This window comes from Mus musculus, chromosome 6, assembly GCF_000001635.26.
Source record: "Mus musculus strain C57BL/6J chromosome 6, GRCm38.p6 C57BL/6J".
NCBI lineage: Eukaryota > Metazoa > Chordata > Mammalia > Rodentia > Muridae > Mus > Mus musculus.
The window spans coordinates 148,287,794-148,310,627 of NC_000072.6; the positions used below are offsets into that span (position 1 = coordinate 148,287,794).

A 22,834-nucleotide genomic window follows, 5' to 3' on the forward strand; every position below is an offset into this window, starting at 1 on the left:
AGGGAGGACAGGACAGAGGCCTGTTTGGAAAGAAAACCCTGGGACTTATTTTGACTAAAGGAGAATGGTTGATGAGGATGAGGAAGAGTGACAAGATGGGAAACTGCTTTGTAGGCAACTGAACTCTACCATGCTACCTCTCCAAGATGAAATTTCCATTTCATTTTTAAATATGAAGAGATAATATTAGTAGGGAAACTCCATGCACTATATAAAACCCACTGGGGAAATACATTAGGACAATTTTTTTTTAAAATAACAGTCTCTTTACATTTAGCCTCACTTAAAGCCCCCTGGCTGGGGCTCAAAAAACTGTAGAGAGGCCTGATGGGGCTAGCTGGACACAGTAGATGCCAGATTTGTACCCTGTTGCAGGAGGATAGACTTGGAGTATCAGTCTTACTTCCTGTGGATGCTTACCCAGGGACACACTGCTGGACCACACGACTCTATTTTCAATCCCTTACAAAATCTCTATACTGTTTCTATGATGGCTGAATTTGTTTGCATTCTCACCTAGAATTTGTATGGGGTCCATCCTAACTCAGCCCTCAGCTACACTTATTCCTGGCTTGTCTAAAGCAACCATTCTATGGAGTCCAAGCTTGTCACCATTCACAATCCTGCTTTATAATTCCAAGAGCATTACACCCAGATATAAAAGCCCTGCAGTCTGACGTAGCCACACTATCCTGCAGTTTGAAGTACCCTCCCTTCTTCAGTTCTGCTTTTGTTGGCCTGTGTTCACTCTTCATTGTGCTTTTTAAGAAATCATTGCCAGGGTCAGTATCAAATAGCTTCCCCCTTATTCACTGTTATCAAGATTTGGTAACGTAAGGCCCATGAATAGATGAACAAATAAAGAAGTTGTGACTTTGATGTACGATAAAATATTATTCAGCTTTACAAAAGGACATTGTGCCATGTGTGACACATGAGTGGGCCTAAAAGACATACAGGAAAAATGTTGTGTGAACAAGAATTTAAACCCACAGAGGCAGAGAGCAGGATGGTGGTAAGAGAAAATGGAGAGGGAGAAACAGGGACAGAGTTTCCAATCAAAAGATCCAAATCCAGTTAGGTGGGGTGACCCTAGAGCTTACTTGGGGAACCCTTTATTAAAGCACTATAATCTTGTTTATTTTTGTCATGTCAAATAAGAGACTTGAGAATCCATAAAGTTCATCACAAATAAACTCTTGTGTGTGTGCACACTTGCTAAGTGCTGAGATCACAGGGGTGTGCCAACACTAGTGTGGGTGTGCATACTTGCTAAGTGCTGAGATCACAGGGGTGTGCCAACACTAGTGTGGGTGTGCACACTTGCTAAGTGCTGAGGTCACAGGGGTGTGCCAACACTAGTGTGGGTGTGCACACTTGCTAAGTGCTGAGATCACAGGGGTGTGCCAACACTAGTGTGGGTGTGCATACTTGCTAAGTGCTGAGATCACAGGGGTGTGCCAACACTCAGCATTTTGTTCTATTTTGCTATTAAAGACTTATTTTTGTGTGTATATGTGTTTTGCCCACATGTATGTCTGTGCAGTGCCCTCAGAGGCTACAAGAGGTCTTCTGGTCCCTGTAACTGGAGTTATAAATGGTTGTGAGCTGTCATATAGGTGTCAGGAATCAAACCCAGGTCCTCTGGAAGAGCAGACAGTACTCTTAACTGCTGAGCTAGCTCTCCAGCCCTTATTGCTCAGTGTTTTAACACATGCATTTCACATGTCTCTCACACCTTTCATTTGTAGATGACTTGAGAAATAAAGGAAATTGGGAGGGAAGAGACTAGCCACCTTCATCAGGTATCTCTCCTGGGCTTTAAAACATTGATTTATTTTGTTCACATTGCTGAATAACAGGTTGGTAGAACCTAGATAGAAACCAAACATTAAGACATCACCAATGGCAGCTGAAGCATCAGAGCAAAAGAAAAGAGGAGAGCTGTGTTTCTTCTCAGTTCTGAATCCTGCTTTGACCCCAGGTTGCATACTGTACAGACAGGTAGAGATACTTGCATACCACTCTTCATCAACCAAATCCTGAGCCAAGTGCCCACCTACCATGGGACACAGTCATCATTTCATTCTAGGGCAGATGTTAATCACTCTATCCTGTAATACAGATGAAGAAATTTCAACCACGGCCAAGAACTAGTTAAGCTCTCCTAAAGCTGGTTAGTATCTGATGCTAAGGACCCCAGTAACATTTGCACTAGGCCACTTCCAGCCCCTCAGGGAGTCCTCCTTTCTTAGTCTGCCTCCTCTCTGTCACTCAGTATTTTTCTCTTCTCTAATTACAGAACATAGAGCACAGCTATACTCTGAGAACTTTACACAGCGTTTACTGCAAGGCAGACAATGTTAGAGGTATATCTCACTTCTTACACTATACCTTAGATGATTAACACTGTTATTCTGGATTTTCAATGAATTTACATAATTTTCTCAAGAGCAAGCAGTTAAACAGGTGAACTTACATGCTGTCAGAAAGTTTAACTCCAGACATCACTTTCAGTCACCCATCCTTCCTACTTCAGAAGCCAGCAGTGAAGTGTCCAGTGAGATCACCATTATTTCTCACAAATGAAGCCACATACCAGACTGTCTGGCCTCCAATTTTTCCCAGGACTTAGTGTCAAAGTTTTATTTAAAGTATCAGTTACTTTGATTGCACTTGACACAAAAATTCACCTGGTCTTCTAAGGCCTCCCAGTCTAAAGTTCCTTTCAGCACAGTTGTGGAATGGTTGTTTTGCTAATCAAGCACTCCCTCCATACTTCCACCTAAAGGGGCAGAAGGTTCAGGATGCAAGTCAGTGTGCTTTCTGTTTTTGTTCCTGTTGTTGTTACTATTATCCTCCTCCTCATCATCATCACTTTAGCTGTTGGCATCAGCTGCAGACAGCTTGAGTCCCAGCTTATTATCTTTGGAGCATATGCCTCCTTCCACTCCACCACCTATATAAGCACCTAGGTTTGGTTAAGCAGTAAATGTCATTAGATGCCATTGGCAGAATGTGGCTTTATCCAGGAAGCATGTTTGACACAATAGCAGAATGGTTGGAAAGTGTTCCATAAAACATCACCTATTAAAAGTGTGAGAGATAAGATTAAACCAAGAGACCATGAGGAAGTTCTTTGCCTGAACTTCAACACCCTGTATTCCTGAAATGACCCCAGATTGAGGTACCAGGAGGGAAGGAGCCCTGTGTTCTTTGAGAACCTCACTGAATGAGGAGGGCTGGGGAAGAGCCCAGGGGTTCTTTATCTATCAGGTCTGTGAAGAGAAGCTGCATTAAAACAAACAAAAGGAAGAGAGTTTGTCTTTAGTGCTGTAGCCAAGGGTAAAATGTTAATGATCCTACAGACTAACCCTCACCTGCTAACAGCCCTATTGGCATGCACTAGGTCACCCCAAAGTGAAGCAGCAGGGCTGATGTTACAGGACATCTGATCACACCATGAACCCCAGGTGCTATTTACTGAGAAAAAAAAAACCTGTTTATAGTTGTGGTGTGGCTTAGCACTAGGCACACATGCTGGCTGGAATATAGACAGGCCCTTAGCACACACCTTCATTCCCAGACACTGAAGATAATGAAGATAAAGTTTGTAGAAGGAAGCCCCCATGTTTGAAAGTGAGGTCTGATTGAGTAGCAAACAAAGTGCCAAATCAGAGAAAGATTTGACAGAATAGGATATGCCAAACTCTTACAAGAAGAGAGAGGAAAAGGGAAGCTACTTGAGAGCAGCACAGAGAGAAAGAAGAGGCAGTTTTTCCAGGAGAGTTATAGAGAGACAGGATGTAGAGTTTGAGGTCAGACAGTTTCAGGATATCCAAGGATACATAGTAAGAAAAAAAAAAGAAAAAAGAAAAAAGAAAAAAGAAAAAAGAAGAAAGAAAGAAAGAAAGAAAGAAAGAAAGAAAGAAAGAAAGAAAGAAAGAAAGAAAGAAAGAAAGAGAGAGAGAGAAAGGGGAGGGAAGGGGAAAGGGAAAAAGGGAAAAAGGGAAAAAGGGAAAAAGGGAAAAAGGGAAAGGGAAAGGGAAAGGAAAGGAAAAAGAAAAAGAAAAAGGAAAAGGAAAAGGAAAAGAAAAAGAAAAAGAAAAAGAAAAAGACACACATCCCCTTCCCTACCAGACCTCCCCATTCCCTGGAGCCTCAAGTCTCTCAAGGGTTAGCTGGGGTGGGGGAGGGTCTAGAAAGCACCAGAGACCTGGGAGGTGAGAGACTCTCAGAACTCAAAGGAAGGACCTTAGATGAAATGCCCAACAGTGAGGAAAGGGAACTCATAGAGCCCACCTCCAGTAGAGAGACAGGGCATCAAGTGGATGGGTGGGGTTGCCATCCCACAGTCAAAAATTCTGATCCAGAATTGTTTCTGTCTCAAAGGACTACAGGGACAAAAATGAAGAAGAGACTAAGGGAAAGGTGGTCCAGTGAAGGCCCAACTTGGGATCCAGCTCAAGGGGGGAGAGGCTACAAGGCCTGACACTATCACTGATCTATGGTGTGCTTACAGACAGGAGCCTGGCTTGGCTGTCATTTGAGAGGCCCAACAAGTAACTGACTGAGACAGATGCAGATACTTACACCCAACCATTGGACTGAAGTCTGGGACCTCTTTGGTTTACCAACAGAATGAATGGAAATATGCAACCGGGGTTGGGGAGGGTCTAGAAGGTACCAGAGACCTGGGAGGTGAGACGCACCCCAGCTGCATATTTCCATTCATTCTGCTGGCCCTCAGGACTTCTGTCTCTTGCCACAATACCTGATCATGTCCCCCTTTTCCCCTCCCCTCTCCCACCCATGTTCCTCCCTCGTTCTGCTTCCTGTGATTATTTTCTTCTCCCTCCCAAGTGGGACTGAAGCATTCATCTACCCCATAGGAAGATTGGCATTCTCTACAAACCTAGACCCCCGAGATTCCTCAGACACTAAGCCACCAACCAGGCAGCATACACAAGCTGGTCTGAGCACCACCACCACCCCCAACCCCCACCCCCACCACACACACACACACACACACACACACACACACACACACACACACACACACACACATATACAGCAGAGAACTGCCTGGTCTGGCTTCAGTGGGAGAAGACCTGCCTAACCCTTGAGAGACTTGAGGCTCCAGGGAATGGGGAGGTCTGGTAGGGAAGGGGGTGTGTGGGGAGGTGGGATATCCTCTTGGAGACTGAGGAGGAATGGGATGAGGAACTGTGTGAGGTGGGGGGGGGACCTGAAGGGGAACAGCAGCTGGACTGTCAAAAAGTAAAAGTAATAATAAAAAAATGGAAGTAGAAGGGTATCAGTTTGGAAGAAGGTGGTCACTGGGAAGAGGCAAAGACTGACTAGTGAATGAATGTGGTCAAATGCCTCATGTCCATGCAGTGTCAACATGCATGATGAAAAACAGCCTTATTCTGCAGCAGTCCATCTACAGGAGCCAGGTGGAAATAGCACCATGCTGATGATGCACCCAGACAGTCATACGAAGTTAACAATGTTAAAAATGCTTATATTGTTAGGTGGTAAGACCAGACATATTTTTTCTTTTTCTTTTTCCTTTCTTTTCTTTTCCTTTCCTTTCCTCTTTCTTTCTTTTTTTCTTTTTCCTTTTTTTTTTTTTTTTTTTTTTTTTTTGAGACACGGTGTCTTACTATGTATCCTTGGATATCCTGAAACTGTTTGACTTCAAACTCAAAGGTATCTGCCTGCCTCACAAGTGCTGCCTCAGACACATTCTTTCCAAAAGGTAATTACGCCTAGTGAAGTGAACGTTTGCCTCATCTATCCATCCATTCATTCACTCCTCCACAACTAATAGCCATACTTTGGGATAGGCTGAAAGCTATAGGTTAACATATATAAGTATATGTAAATTACCCATATATATGTATTGTACTATATGTATATATGTACATATGCATATATACAATTATGCACATGTGCATCTATGTATATGTTTATGTATATAAATACAAATACACACATTTATATAAGTATATACACACAGAACATATACAATACACATACACACATTAATATACACACTCATGCATGGATAATGCTGGGGCTCTAAGCCAGTATGCTTGGCAAATGCTCTATTCCTGAGCTCCTAATATCAGCCCAACAACAAGTGTCCAGATAAAATGCACCACAAAGGGGAAAAAAACAGCAGAAAAATAATTTTTTTTATTTCCTCACCTATAATCAATGTTTAAAATAAGCAATGGGATCGTAGCTTCTGATTTAATGTTCTGGGATGTTCCAGAGAAAGCCACAGCCTCACCTTCCTGCTATGTGCTCACCTCCCCCTTGTACCTGGCTGGATGATGAAATGAGGCATGTAGATTCCATTTCGGTGACTGATTCTACAGCCCAGCTTATCAGTAGGAATTTCTACCCAAATTCACAGACCTGGAATCTTCCTAATCTTATAAATCCACTCAGAGCTCATGTTAAATTTCATTTGACACCTTTTAAAAATCTAAAATTAAACTCCCAAATAAAATTATCTTTCATTCCCAACTTATTAAAAAGCCATTTTCTATGACACACTATCATAACCACGTTACTTCATTTGGAGACAAATCTGTTATCAATGAAGAGTGGGGAGAGATGTACATTTCCTGTTTAATCATACCTGAATAAGGACTCTCTGTTATCAATGAAGAGTGGGGAGAGATGTACATCTCCTGTTTAATCATACCTGAATAAGGACTCTCTCGACAGCCAGATTTCATTCTGCTTCACAGTCTTCCAGGAGAACAGCAGCAGAAGCAACACAGTGGACGCCATCAGGGAGGTGGCCCCGCACCGGCTCAGCCCAGCACAGAGCTTACTCAGTCCATGCACAAACAGAATGCAGTAGCCCATGCTGGAACAAAGCAAAGGAGCAAGTTCACTGGGGGTGAGAGGTCACAGTAGGTCAGGAAGTCATGGGGGGTTGGGGTGGTGGTGCTGTGGTAGGAGTGTCAATGTGGTGGTTTGAATTAGAATGGCCCCTATAGGCTCATATATTTGAAATCTTTGTTACCAGGGAGTGACACTATTTTAAAGTATTAGAAGGTCTGGTCTTGTTAGAGTAGGTGTGGCCTTGTTGGAGGAAGTTGTGTTTCTTGGTTAACTTTGAGGTTGCAGAAGCCCATGCCTGGGCTTCTCTCTTAGTCTATATATTAGAACATAGCTCTTGGGCACTGTCCTAGCACCCTGCTGGCATGCCACCATGCTGATACTGTACTAAACCTCTCAACTGTAAGCAAGCAAGCCCCTGACTAAATACTTTCTTTCATGAGAGGTACCTTGGTCCATGGTGTCTCTTCACAGCAACAGAACAGTAAGGACATAACAAGGTCCTCTAGATTTTATTCTTTCCTACATTATAACTTGGTTTTAGAAGAATATTAATTTTTAATTATCATTGTGTGAGTGTGCCTCTTGTGTGAAGATCAGAGGACAACTCTGTGGAGCTGATTTTCTTCACGTGGGCTGGGGATCAAGCTCACCTGAGGGCCAGCCCTCATTCATTATATTTTAATGAACATTATGAATATATGACTATTTCAGACACCACAAACTGATCAGTGAATAAACAAGACCATAGTTATCCTGGAACACAGGGATAAAACAGTAAGTGAATGAGCAGATTAAATACAGAGCATGTGTTATAATATGCCAAATGAGAAATCGAGCAGGGGAAAGATGGGTATTTCAACATGGATGGTCAAATAAGAACTTGTAGACATTTGAGAAAAGACCTGAAACTCATGGGGCACATGCCATGCAACCCTTTGTATTCTCAACCTGGTTATCTTCACTCTCCTCTACACAATGCAGTCTGCTAAGGGGTAGGGGCTATCATCTTCGTGGCCAGCAGCTTCTATATTTGACTCAGCACCATTGATTCTCAATGTTACAGGTGCCACGGGCTCATAATCCAAGAAGATGCTCATAAGTATGGTGTGATGAAGGATGCTGAGTTAGGTCAGACATCCAGTGAGCAGAGGGGCAGTAAGACTAACCTGGCCAGGAATTCAGACTTGGGACCTCACCCACATGCTGACCTACTGTAGAGTTTTTGATGTAACTGTGTACCCAGTCTCACTTACTCTCTCTTAGCTCTGCACATGGAGACCTCACTAGTTGTGGGAGCTAGAGCTGCCTATTACAGAGCAGCAGGAAGGAAGAGGATGGAATCCCAACTGCCGCCTAGCAGTGCACTGAGCATGGGCAGACAAGAAAATGAAGACAATGACCAAAACAAATCACCAATTTGTATATCTGAGTATTCACGGGTACTTCCTCTGTGCACGACAATGTGCTAAGTGCTTCTTTTGAGCTTTCCACAGCATTTTCAGAGCAAGGATTGTATTTTGTATGTTATCTAACTTGAGCTTCAAATCCTCTGTGCCATCCATGTCTTCATCCATGAAGAAACCATAACTACCGATGAGTTAAATAACTGATCTACAGCCCCAAAGCTAGCACAATCCAGAAATGCAGACTTTGACAGAATGCTAAAATTCAGAGGCTTGCAAATTACTTCTCTAAAAGGGTAGCCAGTGAATGGTATAGCTGTTTTACGTATTGGGGCTCACAAAGCATTATCCCCCAAGTGCCCTGGATTTACCTGCTAGGCTGAAGCAGCAGCCTCAAGGTCTCTCTGACCTCCCCTATCTCACCCTCCCTTTCTCTTTTTTCTCAATCCTGTTTTCTCAGAAACACATGGAAGAGCTTTCTGGTTCCTCTATCTACCTAAAGACTGGATCTACAAAATGGAAATACAATATCCTGTAAGCCCCTTAGGGATGTAACATGAGACTGAAACCAATCACCACAAAGAGCATTGTGCCAGCCACTGTCTGCTCTTTGAAGCCCCACTGGCTTCTTTCCTAAGAGGAGAGTGCAGCTTTGACCTTCTCTGAGCTGAGAATTACTGTGCTCTCTGCTGTACATCAATATATTTGTTTGCCTTGTCTCCTGTCAGTCTACTTACTGTCCATTCCTTTTACTGAACATGAATAGCCAGAATTTTGGAGAGCAGAGAATAAGTTCCCTTCATCTCTACATAGGCCATCATGTCTCTGCCGTTTTTCCTTCATGTTTGTGTGAAAGCAGGCACATACTGTGTAAATGCACAGGTGTGTCTGTGTGCCAAAAAAATGTATTTGTAAAAACAGTAGAGAGCCAGACCTGACTCATGGGCCACAGTTTGCTGACCCCTGCTCTGTGAGAATGAAGAACTCCTCTATATCATTTGGCATACATTTTTTTGTATCAAGTAACATGATAAATTGTTTTTTTTCCCCCCAAAGTCCTTGAATCGACACATGGTTTCAGAAATGTTAAGCCACAGAAAATAATCTCTGCTAGGATTGCAATTTCTTGAGAACCGTTACATTCTTTCAAATCCAAACACTGCAGTGACTGACAGACTCCTCCATTCTGAAACTTCATCCTTCCAACATCTGTTTTAGTGCAGTTCCCAGTAGCAGTCAAAAGAAACATACTCTTTCCATTGCCAGGGGCAGGATGAGGCCTCACAGAGAAAGTGGAAAATCAAGCAAATAAGAACCGACATGCTTTTGTTTCCAGGGAGATGGAACCTGAGTCTACCTTGCTCTGGTTACCCCGGTTAAGGATCCTCTGGGCTGCTGACTAGAGATTTCCATGCATGACACTCAGGAGCCCATATAAACCCAGCACTGGATAAAATCAGAACCTGCAGAGCCACAAGACAATAGCTCAAATTTGGGAGCATTTCACAAACCTACAGAGCCATAAACAAATGGCTGTACTCATCACTAGGTTTCATTATCTTCTTTTCTCTCTTTTTTTTTTTTTAGCAAGGAGAGAGAAAGAGAGAAAGAGACAGACAGACAGACAGACAGACAGACACATGTGGAGGTCTGAGAACAGCTTCTGGGAGCAGGTTCTCTTCTTCTACCATGTGATTTACAGGAATCAAAATCAGATCATCAGATGTGGAGGTGTTATTGGACTTAGGGTCACAGCCAGATTTTGCTACCCATCTTTAGTAAGCCAATAAAAAGGCTAAATTAACAGTGAAAGTCAGAAGAAAGAGATTTAATCAAGGTGGTCACACTTGGAAAGACTTGGGAGGTAGCTAGGATCACAGGCTTTCCACCAAGTACAGCTCAAAGCCTACCTTTCAATTTTTGTGAACAAGCTCAAATGATCCACTGAGATTATCTATAGATAAAACTAACAATACAAGAGGGACATAGCCCTTTAATTTTATCACCTTTAAATTCTCTATAGGGTCTAAAGGGGCACACCCTTTACTTCTTTCTACTTCATTGATGTCTCTTCTCACAAGACATCTCACAGTAAGTTTTTATTCCCATCTCATGGGTGCTATCCCCCATGTGGTTCAGAAGGAAAGCCCAGACATACTAAGCTGAGAGCTGCAGGTAGCTGTGTTCCGAGCCATTGATGACTATTCAGAAGCTGCAGCTTCTAAGAGCACCCCCATGTCTTCCCAGTACCTAAGGGAACCCCTACTTATGCCCTATTTTTTCTCCATCTTAAATATTTAATGGAAAATTCTCCAGAAGACTACATTTAAGGGAACCCCTACTTATGCCCTATTTTTTCTCCATCTTAAATATTTAATGGAAAATTCTCCAGAAGACTACATTTATTTAGAGGTGAGAGTTCAATCAATCTAAGAAGAATGTCCCAGTGGCCCTGCTGAGCAGCTCCCTGGCCCCTGCAGGATGTGCTGTGCTCCTAAGCTGAGATGGAAGTTTTCATCATGAGTGACTGATGAAAGATTGCTGTGTCATTTTCCAGTGTGGCCTCAGAATGACCAGGGACAACTGCCATTGGGTCCCATTCTGATAATTGACATGATTCTTCCTTAGGTCTTTGATGATACAATACGTCCTTCCTCCCTCACAGTTCATCTAACAGCACTAAGATTTATGAGGCCTTTCCTGGTAAATAAAGCAAGTCTCTGATGTTAGACAAAATCCTTGGTCTACATCTCAACCTTGATACTTGTTGATCTTGGGCAAATTATTTAAATTCACCAGCTCTTATTTCCTTCCTTTGTAAAGGGACATGATTTAATGCCACACATGCCCACTGTACATTAAATAATAAATGGTAACATTAAGATTCTTGTGCTACAATAATATTACAAGTAGGCACTTAGTTTCTGCTAAACAAAGTTGAAGGGAAGGAATCTATAAGATCTGAGCATGTTCTAGGTCACAACAGTTGTCTTGGCACCAGGCTCCTGCAATCACAGCACAGTGCTGAGACCTCAGGCGACGAGTAAGGTGAGGGTGTGCAGGGTCCCAGGTACAGACCATTTGAAGCTTCAGGATGAAGGAAAGGGAACTTCTGGGCAATCAGAGAATTTAGAAACAGGATGAATCCAGGATGAGTAGTTTAACCACTTGGAGGCTTAGCTGTGTATTATGGGATTAATGCTGCCTATATACCTGCTTCAAAGGAAAGCATGAAATAATGTATACAAACATGTTTCAGAAACTGAGTACAACAGGAGGAGCCACATTGCCATGTACAGTGTTTTCCTATCTGTGAATGCTTTTGCTGTATTACTCTTTGTGATGGTTTGTATATGCTTGGCCCAGGGAGTGGCACTATTAGAAAGTGTAGCCCCATTAGAGTAGGTGTGTCACTGTGGGTGTGAGCTTTAAGAGCCTCATCCTAGCTCCTGGAAGCCAGTATTCTGCTAGCAGCCTTTAGATGAAGATTTCGAACTCTCAGCTCCTCCTGTACCATACACGTTTGGATGCTGCCATGCTCCTGCCTTGATGATAATGGCAAGAACCTGAACCTGTAAGCCAGCCCCAATTAAATGTAGTTCTTTTGAGTTGCCTTGGTCATGGTGTCTGTTCACAGCAGTAAAAACTCTAACCAAGACAGAAGTTGGTACCAGGAGTAGGGTATTACTGTGACAAGCTGATCATGTTTTGAGGAGGACTGTGGAAGGACTTTGGAACTTTGGGCTAGAAGAGCCATTGGGTGTTAAGAGCTCTGTGGAATGTTCTGTAGGAGCTTGGAAGATAATGTTAAGAACAATGCAAATGATGGAGGCCTGGTTTGTGAAATTTCAGAGGGAAGATTAAAGACTCTTATCAGGGCCATTGATATTTTGATTATGAAGATTCTGTGGTTTTGGTTAGCTGGGGCTAAAAAAAAAAATCAGCTGTGATTAACAAGATAACGGAATTATTAAATTAAAACCTTTGTGTTACTAGGACAATTGATGCTGGTTAGCTGGAGCTAAGAAATTAGCAGTGATTAAGAGGAGACCAGCATCACTAAGGTGAAATCTTCTGGGAAGTGTTTCCTGAGAGTACAGAGAAGCTGTGTTCTAGCATCAGCCACAGTTGTACCTTGTGTTGGCAGCCAGACTTGGTAATGTATAAGAGTCACTCAGGTGGTACTGGTTTTGAAGGCACAAAGGGGTCATGAAGAATAAATGATGCTTGGCACTGTGAGAGGCCAGGAGAGGCCAGTGGTGAAGGTGTGGCCTCTGGCAGTTGAAGGCCCAGGACTGATGGGCCTTCATGTAGGGAAGTTGAGACTTAGTACTATGAAAAGAGCCTATGAGAGGCTATTTGTGAAAGGGTGGTCCAGTTGTAGCAGAAGACAACAGTGTTTTGGAGATGACAGTACCATGAGATGACCACCAAGAACACCAGCAGCAGTGGAGTACAGGCAGCTGGAGCCTAGAAGACAAGGTGTGTGCTACAAAGGGCAGAGTTGGAGAAGTGACCATAGCCCTTGAAGGAGCCCAGAAAATTGTGAGTGGATCCCAGACATTGGATGGCTAGAGTTTGCTTTTCTTTTTTATTGTGACTGTGCCCTGATATTTATCCCTCTTGAAGGAAGAAAGTATTTTAGTGGGGCCCACAGTTAAGAGACTTTGACTTGTAAAAAGACTTTGAATTTTAAAAGAGATTGGATATTTTAAAGGGATTGCAAGCTTAATACGTAAAGACTGTGGGACTTTTAAAGTTATTTAGATCTTGGGGATCAATAAGAAAGTATGGATTGAGGCTTAATAGTGATGTGTTTGTGTGTCAAGTTGACAAGGGGTCAGTTGTACTGGCTGGTTTTGTGTGTCAACTTGACACAAGCTGGAGTTATCACAGAGAAAGGTGCCTCCATTACAGAAATGTCTCCATGAGATCCAGCTGTAAGACATTTTCTCAATTAGTGATGGAATGGGAAGGGCCCACTATGGGTGGTGCCATCCCTGAGCTGGTAGTCTTGGGTTCTATAAGAAAGCAAGCTGAGCAAGTCAGGGGAAGCAAGCCAGTAAATAGCATTCCTCCATGGCCTCTGCATCAGCTCCTGCCTCTAGGTTCCTACCTTGTGTGAATTCCTGTCCTGACTTCCTTGGTGATGAACAGCAATGTGGAAGTATAAGCTGAATAAACCCTTTCCTCCCCAATTTGCTTCTTGGTCATGATGTTCTGTGCAGGAATGCAAACTCTAAGTCACTCTTTACATGGTTAAAGCATGTGATTAGAGCTATAGATAAACTCAGGGGTTTTTGTTTGTTTGCTTGTTTGTTTTTTGTTGTTTTTGTTTTTGTTTTTGTTTTTTTGGTTTTTCGAGACAGGGTTTCTCTGTATAGCCCTGGCTGTCCTGGAACTCACTTTATAAATTCAGTTTATTAAAGGCGCCCTTAAACAAAACATCTGGTTTACAGGACAATTCCAACCATTTTAAGAACACTCATGAAAAATATCTTTGAAACTACAATCTCACCTGTATAGTAGTATTTGCTTCAAGTATTGGATTAATCTACTATGGTATATGGTGTAAATGTCATACAATGTAAGACAAACAGGTAGTATGTGAAATATATGTGGTCATATACTTATATTGACATTCACATACCTCAGAAACAAACACATATGTAAATTTTCCCTTACACAACTTTGGTATTGATATATGTGTCCATAACAAGCTCACATTTAATGCATTTTAAGCATATGGGGGTGACTCACATTCTTGAACTTTTGTCTTCCTAATTCATGCACAGTCTGTGCCCTTCTCTGCTCATCCAGTGTCCCCTGCAATAGCTGGGCAATGCACTTTCTAGAATGGAAGGACCGCAACCTGCAGCGCAGGTGACAGTCAACTGCTTGTGTTACTGCCTGAGAGACTTCATCAACCATTGTTGCTTCATAAATTCTATGGAATTTTAGGGTTTTCTGTTTTGTTTTGTTTTTTTATGTTTTGAGCCTTCTACTATGTCTTTTTATATAAAATGCAAAAAGATATCCATAAAATTATATGCTTCTCTGGGAGGCAGAATAAAAGAGCAAAATTTCTGTTAAAGAATGACTTTAGCCCCAGACTCCCTTGCCTGCTCAAACATGACATGCACAAAAGTGGCATTTATCAGAGCAAGAAAATGTTATTTCAGTGTGTTTTGATGGCAAAACTCTAACCCCAGGAGCCAAGCAAATAGCCAAGTTCTGTCTCTTTTATCCAAAAATTTCTGGCAGCAAATAAGAAAAGGACTTTTTCTGGGTTAGCTTGGAAGGGGAACAGAAGCCATAGAGTTTGAGTGGCTTGTGTGTGTTAATCACAAAGGAGGAAGATAAAAGGGCACTGTGAGTCAGGCTCAATCTGGATTTTTCTAGTAAAACAGACAAATCAGTCCCTGTAGGTTGCTGAACACAGACAAGCTTCTAGGAGGCTGGATTTGGCTTCTCTGTGGTCAGGTAGGAGCACCCAAGGTCAATGGTTCCATAAGACCACAGAACAAGCGTACAGCGGGTAGAAAGCTCACTTTCTCTAGGAACACTGACAGCCAGGCATCCTTTCCTCCTTCTCATTTCTTTTTCTTCCCTTTCTTCTTTGCCCCCTTCTTTTAATTATTAGTGAAATCAAAGTTTCCTTTTGTGGGTCCCTAGTCCATAGGACTTGAAAGGAAACTGAAGAACAATTTTGTTGTAGTTTGGGAGAAAAACAATAGGGTAGAGAAGCTTCAACCCTAGCAGTTTCCAAAGGAAGGGGATGGGAGAGAGAGAGGGAGAGAGAGAGAAGAGGGGAGAGGGAGGAGGGGGGGAGGGGAGAGAGAGGAGAGGGGAGAGGGGAGAAGAGGGAGAGGGGAGAGAGGGGGAGAGGGAGAGAGAGAGAATATGAGAATAATTTTAAAGCAAGTTTGTGTGTATGTGTATGTGTGTATGTGTTGCTTCAGACAAAGAGTGAGAAATCCCAAAGTGTCAAGGAAAAGTGTGTGAAGGCTTTGAAAAAAGAGAAAAAACAAATGGAAAGTTATACTTCTATGAGTCACTCAGAAAACCATGCAAATTTAACAGAGCTATATGACAGGGGCTCTGTGAGTGACTGAACAGGGCTAGTGTTCTGGAGAAGGACAAGTGCATTATCTCATTAAAACAATAATTATTCCTTCCATTTCCTTAGCATGGCTTTAAGTATCACACTCTTCCTGAGGGGTGGTCTGCTGCTGGGGTGACTGACAGGCCCGGCTACATTCCCCCCACCCTACCCCTTTTTTTAAAAAGCTGCATTAACTCTAAAGACAGGAGACGATAATGTAAATTTTCTAATCTTTGGAGCCGATCAGAATGTCATGTCTCCTTTGAGGGCTAGAGGTAGAATCTACTCTTTTTTTTTTTTTAATATTTTTTTTATTACGTATTTTCCTCAATTACATTTCCAATGCTATCCCAAAAGTCCCCCATACCTTCCCCCCCACTCCCCTACCCACCCATTCCCACTTTTTGGCCCTGGCGTAGAATCTACTCTTTTAACCAGGCACTAATAGCTTTCCCTTCAGTAACCCTCTCCCTCGGCATCCATCCACAACAGCTTTAAGAGTATAACAGATCCTCAAGAACTGAGACCCTAGCTGGGTATGGTGCTGCATGCCTTTATATTGGTAAAGTACATGGGAAAATAGAAGCAGGCAGATCTCTGAATTCAAGGCCAGCCTGGTCTATATGCTAAGTTCTAGGCTGGCTATTGCTACATAGTGAGACCCTGGACAGAGAGGGGGGGGAGAGAGAGAGAGAGAGGGAGGGGAGGGGAGGGGAGGGGAGGGGAGGGGAGGGGAGGGGAGGGAAGAGAAGAGAAGAGAAGAGAAGAGAAGAGAGAGAAAATATATATAACCTAGTTCCCTTGTGGAAATCAAAGCTGCTCACTAGACCCTTCTAGTGTGAGTCTGCAATCTCATACCTCCAAGTCATTTAGCAAGAAGCCAGGGCCCCTTCTGGCATTTCTTGCCTCTGGCCAGGGCAGAAGCATGGCCATGTCCAGTCTCTGGTCAGGGACATGAAAGATGCTACTTTTTTCTGGGTTCCTGCACTAACCCACATGACTGTTTATGCCTTTCATCCTCATCACTTCAACTCACATGTGGTTATGACTAAGAACTTAAGCGGGGGCTTGAGTCACCTGACCTTCTAGCCACCCCAGGACCATGGCTCCAGAGTAGGAAGTCAAGTCGACCTCTGATCAAAAGGCTTTGGCCTCTGCTAAGACTATCTCTCTCTGCAGGGTCTGTAGCCATGTTACACATAGTGGTAACATGGACAATACTCTGTAGACTCGACTCTACTTGTCCGGTGGCTACAGACCCAATGTTGTGGATTCTGGAATGAAAGACACACACACACACACACACACACACACACACACACACACACACCTTATATTTAGTATGCCCTAAGCAGCTGAATGGCAGGGCAACTCATGGCTAATACACTCACTCCTCCGATATTCCTGAATTATTACTTACTAAAACTTACATTCCATTTTGGCCACTCTGGCCTGCAGCCACCCTGGGTCGTGATTCTCAACTCTTACCTCTCTGTCCTGCACTTCTCAGGTCTGATCTTTCTGCTTCGATGGCATGGTGGCTCTTCTTCCTCTGTCCTGCATTCCTTGCCAGGGAATCCTCAAAGTCCCACCTTTGTCACCCTGGCCAGCCACTAGCCACCGGCAACTTTATTTACCAATCAAAGCTAACTGGGGACAGGGACCCTCAGCATCTTACATTTGGGACGTGTGGATTCCCATGTAATTTTGGGGGGTCTGAATTAATATAAGTAGCATTAGACGCAGTGTACAACCACAGTCACTGGCAGGAAGGAGTATTCTCCAGTGATGTGCTTTGAGGTACCAAGCAGGACCTCCAAGAGGGAAGAACAGTCACCTTCTGGATGATGTTCGACTCTTGACTGAGTTTGACCTAAGTAAATCCAGGCTGGTTCCCAGAGGGAGGCTCTTGCTCTAGGAAATACTGACATTTTCTTTATAATGCAGTTTTATTTTCACCTGAATCAGACCACCTAGAGCAAAGGGGTACTCTGAAACTGCTAAGGTCGGCTTAGCTCTTAGAATAGGTAGTGTTTATGTTCTGTCTTACAAAGATGTCCCTGGACTGACTCTTAGTCAAAGGTGACCTTGAACTCATGATTTTCCTGCCACACTTCCCAAGTGCTGGGACTCTAAGTGCACACCACGAAGTCCTCCCTTTTAAAAATGAGAATAAGTGCTTCATACTGTTCAAGGTCACATGACTAGTAAATGTCAGATCAACACTGTCTCCTGATTCAGCGATGTTCCATGCATCTGGAAGAGTAGCCTTGGGGCACTGACACTGAATAAGATGACACACACGCTAAAACAAAGGTCAATATTGCAACACTAAGCAGCATGTGAGCCACAGCTAAACATCCTTTGTTATTTTAAAATCATTTTCCCCAAAGATAATTTTTTAAAGAGTAATTCCTGCTTTGTAAATTAAAAGGGGGAAATAAAGAGGGATACTAAACAGTAATATCGGGCAATTCATCAAGTGTTTAAATATTACAGCTATAATTATAAAACACATTAGGACAATGGCTGACAGTATGGGAAGCCACTGCTGCTCATATCCTGAATATAGGAAGTCATGATTCCTGTTCAACTATGAGGCTTTCACCTCTCAGCCTGTGAGCTATAGCACACAAGCAAGCAGGGTCTAACCCACCCTTCCCCACAGGTGAGCCTCTCAGAGCTCCAGGGCATTGCAGACCTACTCCCACACGCCTTTCCCTGGTTGAGGGAATGACACCAAGGCCCAGTCAGACACCACTGTCTTACACAGGACTGGACTGTTTCTCTGGAGCTCTTGTGGCTTGGGCAACCAGTCAGGGTAATTACCTAGGCATGTACAGGACTCTCTCGGCCACCACAAAGCCCACCCTGAAGAATAGGTTGCTGGCTGGAATGAACGGGAACACGAGGAACAGCAAGCCGGCCAATACTTCCTTGTGCTCCAGCCTCTGAAACACACAATAGGGAAAGAACACATGTATCTCTATTCAACTGTGCCTCAGATGGCAAGTCACCATCTGACCCTCAGGTTCTTGGTGATGACCAAATGGACACATCAGAGAACTAAACTGACCACAGGAAGACCTGCCTAGAGATGCTAGCTTGCCCAATACACATCTGTCACCAGAGACATGAAATGGGCAGAGTTGGTAGTGATCACTGACCACTGCCTGAGAAAGTGCTGCTCAGCCTATCCCCACTCCTCCCCCCATAGCCTCAGGACTATACAGAGGCAGAGCAGTTAGGCAGAGCCAGGCACTGAGATACAGTGGTAACCTCTCTTAAAGAAGAGGCCAAAAGAGTCACTAGCAGGAGCCAAGCTTTGCATACAAGAAATGTTCTTCTAATGACAAAATTGAGGGTGCCCCAGGGGGAGGGGGCAGCTGAATTATAAGTTTTTTGGTACCTCTCAAACTAAAGCACATTTTTTTTGAGCTGGTTGTTTTGTTTCTTCGTTTGAGAAAAGATCTCTCTCTCTCTCTCTCTCTCTCTCTCTCTCTCTCTCTCTCTCTCTCTCTCTCTCTCTCTCTTTCTCTCTCTCTCTCTCTGCATGCATCCCTGGCTGGCTTTGACATCCAGTCTTCCCTTAGCTTCCTCTAGACATGGGTTACCAGGAGTAGCTGCAATTATTTAAACTAAAAACCAACACTATGAAAACTCAGTAAATTGTTAAAGGATCTTCTCATAGTATTTGTAATGTTTCTTATTCTTTGTGTAATTAAAATATTTTAAAATTATTTTCCAATGAAGCTATTAACAACAACAACAAAACAAGAACAAAACAAGCAAACAAACCCAGACCAAAACAAAAAAACCAAAAACCCTCCCTCAGAGCTCAGGGAGCCCTCTGTAGAAGAGGAGGTGGACAGAATGTAGGAGCCAGGAATCATGAGAGACACCAAGAGAACAAGAAAACAAGGCTCTCTAAGTGAGCAAAGCTCTTATGAGCTCACAGAGACTGGGGCAGGATGCACAGGGCCAACACGAGATGGCACCAGGTCCTCTGTGCTTACCTCTGGCTTCCAGTTAAGTGTTTGTAAAGGATTCCTGAGCATGTGAACAAGCTGTCCTCTGACTCTTGTGTCCTCTCTTGGGCTCTTTTCCATCTGTTGGTCTGTCTTGTCTGACTTTAATGTGATAGTTTTTGTTGTATCTTATTATACTTGGTTATATTAAAAAAGAAAAAAAGAACGAGTGTAAGCCTAGCTACTAGGGTAAACAATGGAAATGTCATCTATACCTGCTAGGAAAAGCAATGTTCTCCAATGCAAATGACACTGGGTATATCAACTGCTCCAGGGCAGAGCTCTTGTTTAGGAGTACTAACTAACAAATAATGGTCAGACCAATTTTTCGTGTACTTTTATTTGGTTACAGTTTGGTGTTTTTTGTATTATTTCTTTTTGTGTGATGTTGTGTCTATTTTGTAGATTTGGGGAGTTTTGTTGTAGTGTGTTTTGGGTTTGTTTTATAAGAAAGAACTTAAAGTTGGATGGGCAGTGAGGAGGAGAGGATCTGACAAATTTGAGGGTGGGGAAGAATATGATCAAAATGTATTTAAATTTAAAAATTGTTTTAAAAAGAAGAAAAAGTGGATGCTTCTATATTTAGATATTGTAATGGACACTGTAGATGGAATCATGTTTTCATGTGATATATGCAGCAGATGTGCTTGAAGAATTGTAGTTAAAAAACAGCTGAGTATATACGATGCTGTTGCACTTAGTGGTACTGAGTCCCAGGACTCAGAAGGCAGAGGGAAAAGGAGGTAGCCAGTCCCAGGCTACCCTGGGCCGTACAGTGAGACTGTGTTCCAAAAACAAACAAAAAGTTCAAGATGGTAACCAGGTCTACAGGCGACTAAGGGTTTCTAGGGGAGAAAGAGCATTCCCATAGTGGTGTAGTCACAGGTAAGCAGTCTGTACTCCTGTACATAACCCCTCACTCAGTATCCTGTAAGAAACCCTAATGAAGTAATTTAAATAAAAACATGAAAGCAGAAGAGTACAAGATGGGAAGATCAGTCAAGAGGGAGGGGAACAAGAAAAATAACAGAGGGGCAATTGTGTTAAAAATATATAATGTATGAAATGGTATAATGAAACCCATTATTATATATAATTAACACACGCTGATAAAAATCAAAGGAAACCGAGTAGAACTTTCCATATCACATACTGCATCTTTAATGATTCTCATAAACATTTAAAGTAGTATATTATTTTTAATACCTAGAAAAGAAAAGGACAATATCACAAATATAAATAAAATTCCCTACCAGAAACTGCAACATGCTCTAAGTATGCAAAGTAAAAGATTTGTCACCAGGATTTTATTAAAATCTTTGTCTTATTAACTACTATATACAGAGTAATAAAACCTCCCTGAGAGATTCTATATAATTTGAACAGTTTCCCTCAAATGATTTCTTTCTGTTAGTAATGACCTGAAGTAATCTAACTCCATAGAAGAAAAAGGATAAAGGTTATTTTAGTAACTTTCAAATCAGGCAGATGCAGAAAAATGTTATGTGTGTATATATCACATACATATCCATATATACATACTTCTAGGCTTTCCTAAACTTGACAAATAAAAATGAAAAAGAGAATAAAAAATGAGAAGCCAGTTGATTGTGCTATAAGCCTCAAGCTGTCTGTGTTTGTTTCCTCTCTATTGCTGTGATAAAAACACTCTGTTCAAAAGCAAACTAGAGGAAGAAAGGGTTTGTTGGGCTTACACGTTCAAATCATGGTCCATCACTGGGGGAAGTCAAGGCAGGAATTTGAAGGCAGACCAGACTGCTACTCTACAGACCATTACCTCTAACCAAGGAACTCCGTTCACAGCCAAAGAAGTGAGACAGGAACCTTGGAGAGGCTTGCTGGCTGGAAGATAAGCTTATGTTCAGTTTTCCTATGCAGTTTAGGACCACTTGCCTAGGGAATGGGGACACCTGCAGTGAGCTGGGTCTCCCTTTCAATTAATAATCTAGACAACTCCCTATAAACATGCCCACAGGCGCCAATCTGACCTACAAAATTCCTTAATTGGGATTCTCTTGCCAGGTAGTTCCAGTTCTGACTAGTTGACAGTTAACCAGGGCACCATCCTTATAATTCAGGTAACAGTCTAAGGTGACTGAGGCCATTTCAGCTCAAGGACCCTCCCCAGAATCCTGTGCCACCATTCAGGGGGTTCTCACTAGCAAACACTGAAGTTAATCCCCAGAGTGTCTCCTGTATTCCTGATTCCTCATTAACCCCAAGTCCCTACTACCTTGAAGTAATCTTTTCATCCAGTTTTAGTTTGTATAGACAGCTGATTTTCACTTTCAGCCTCTGAAAGCTAAAATCCATAAGAAAACAATCTCTGATTCTCCACTTTAGTAGATCTAACTCTATGGTTCGTTTGAAATAACACACATTGTTATGTTTAACAGTGCTATTGACGATGGAGATAAGGGACTGTGCCAGGTGACTGAGAAACTGGTCTTACCCTCAGAACTCCTCTTCAGAAACCAAGACCCTTTCCAGACTGCAACAGACCATGCTGGGTAAAGGAGAGTAGAACAACATGACTGTTTGGGGCAGAGATTCCATGTGCTCTGCACTAAGGACCCTGAATCCACCCCCAGTGATGCTACTACCTGTCAAGTACTAGATGACTGCTTTCATTCTTATCCTAGCAGCTGTTCCAGATTCTGCCTCTCTCTGGCAATGACTGACTTACCTGTCCACGGCACAGTTTCTGCCTAGAATCTCTGTTAGGTTTTGAATACTGATCATTCTTACAAAGTCATGTAGGAGTTTAATCCCAAGGCTCATGTTAAAATTATCTAAGAGTATGAAAGCTTAATCTGATAATGGCATTCAGAGATGGGGCCTTGCAAAGTGATTAGATTTGATGTAGTCATTAGCATGACCTCCAGAAGTGGACCCTTTAAGCTTTATGAGGAAGACATACAAATGAGAGCTTTGTGCTCACTCCATCCATGCTATTATGATACAGTCAAAGGAGAACCTCATCAGAGTCAGTGGCCATGCTCAGGGAAACAGAGAGACCAGTCTGGCACAGGTGAGCTGATGGTGCTGGCTCCAGGACACCAGACATGTTCCTGTCTTCATATGTATTGATTACTGCTTTCCTGTTAAGGCTTCGGCCCTTTGGTAAATCCCTTATTTTTAAGATAAGTGAAGCTATAAAAATGCATAGTATTGTATAAAAACAGTAAACAAGGGGTCTGGGGAGATAGCTTAGTTGGTAAATTGTAAGCGTGAGGATCTGAGGTGGATCCCTAACAACCATGTAAAAAGCCAGATTTGGTAGCACGTCCTGTAGTCTCAATGAAGAAGTGGGAATGGGTGGATCCCTGTGGTTCACTAGACAACCCACCTGGCCTATTTGATGAACTATTTGATGTCTCAAAAAACAAGGTGGGTGATGCCAGAAGAAT

The 22,834-nt window shown here is 42.6% G+C and overlaps 1 protein-coding gene across 7 annotated transcripts in view; it reads right to left on the reverse strand.

The window, feature by feature from the left end:
* Tmtc1 (transmembrane and tetratricopeptide repeat containing 1) overlaps positions 1-22,834 on the reverse strand; it is a 212,341-nt gene that overhangs the window by 55,364 nt on the left and 134,143 nt on the right. For all 7 annotated transcript variants that reach the window (XR_001785149.2, NM_001347518.1, NM_198967.5 and 4 more), the window contains 2 exons: positions 18,205-18,326; positions 6,722-6,889 (listed from right to left, as the gene is read on the reverse strand). Coding sequence is in view for 6 of the 7 variants with exons in the window: in NM_001347518.1 (NP_001334447.1) it covers positions 6,722-6,889; positions 18,205-18,326 (290 nt within the window). In the remaining variant the exon portion in view is untranslated. The remainder of the gene's footprint in view (positions 1-6,721; positions 6,890-18,204; positions 18,327-22,834) is intronic.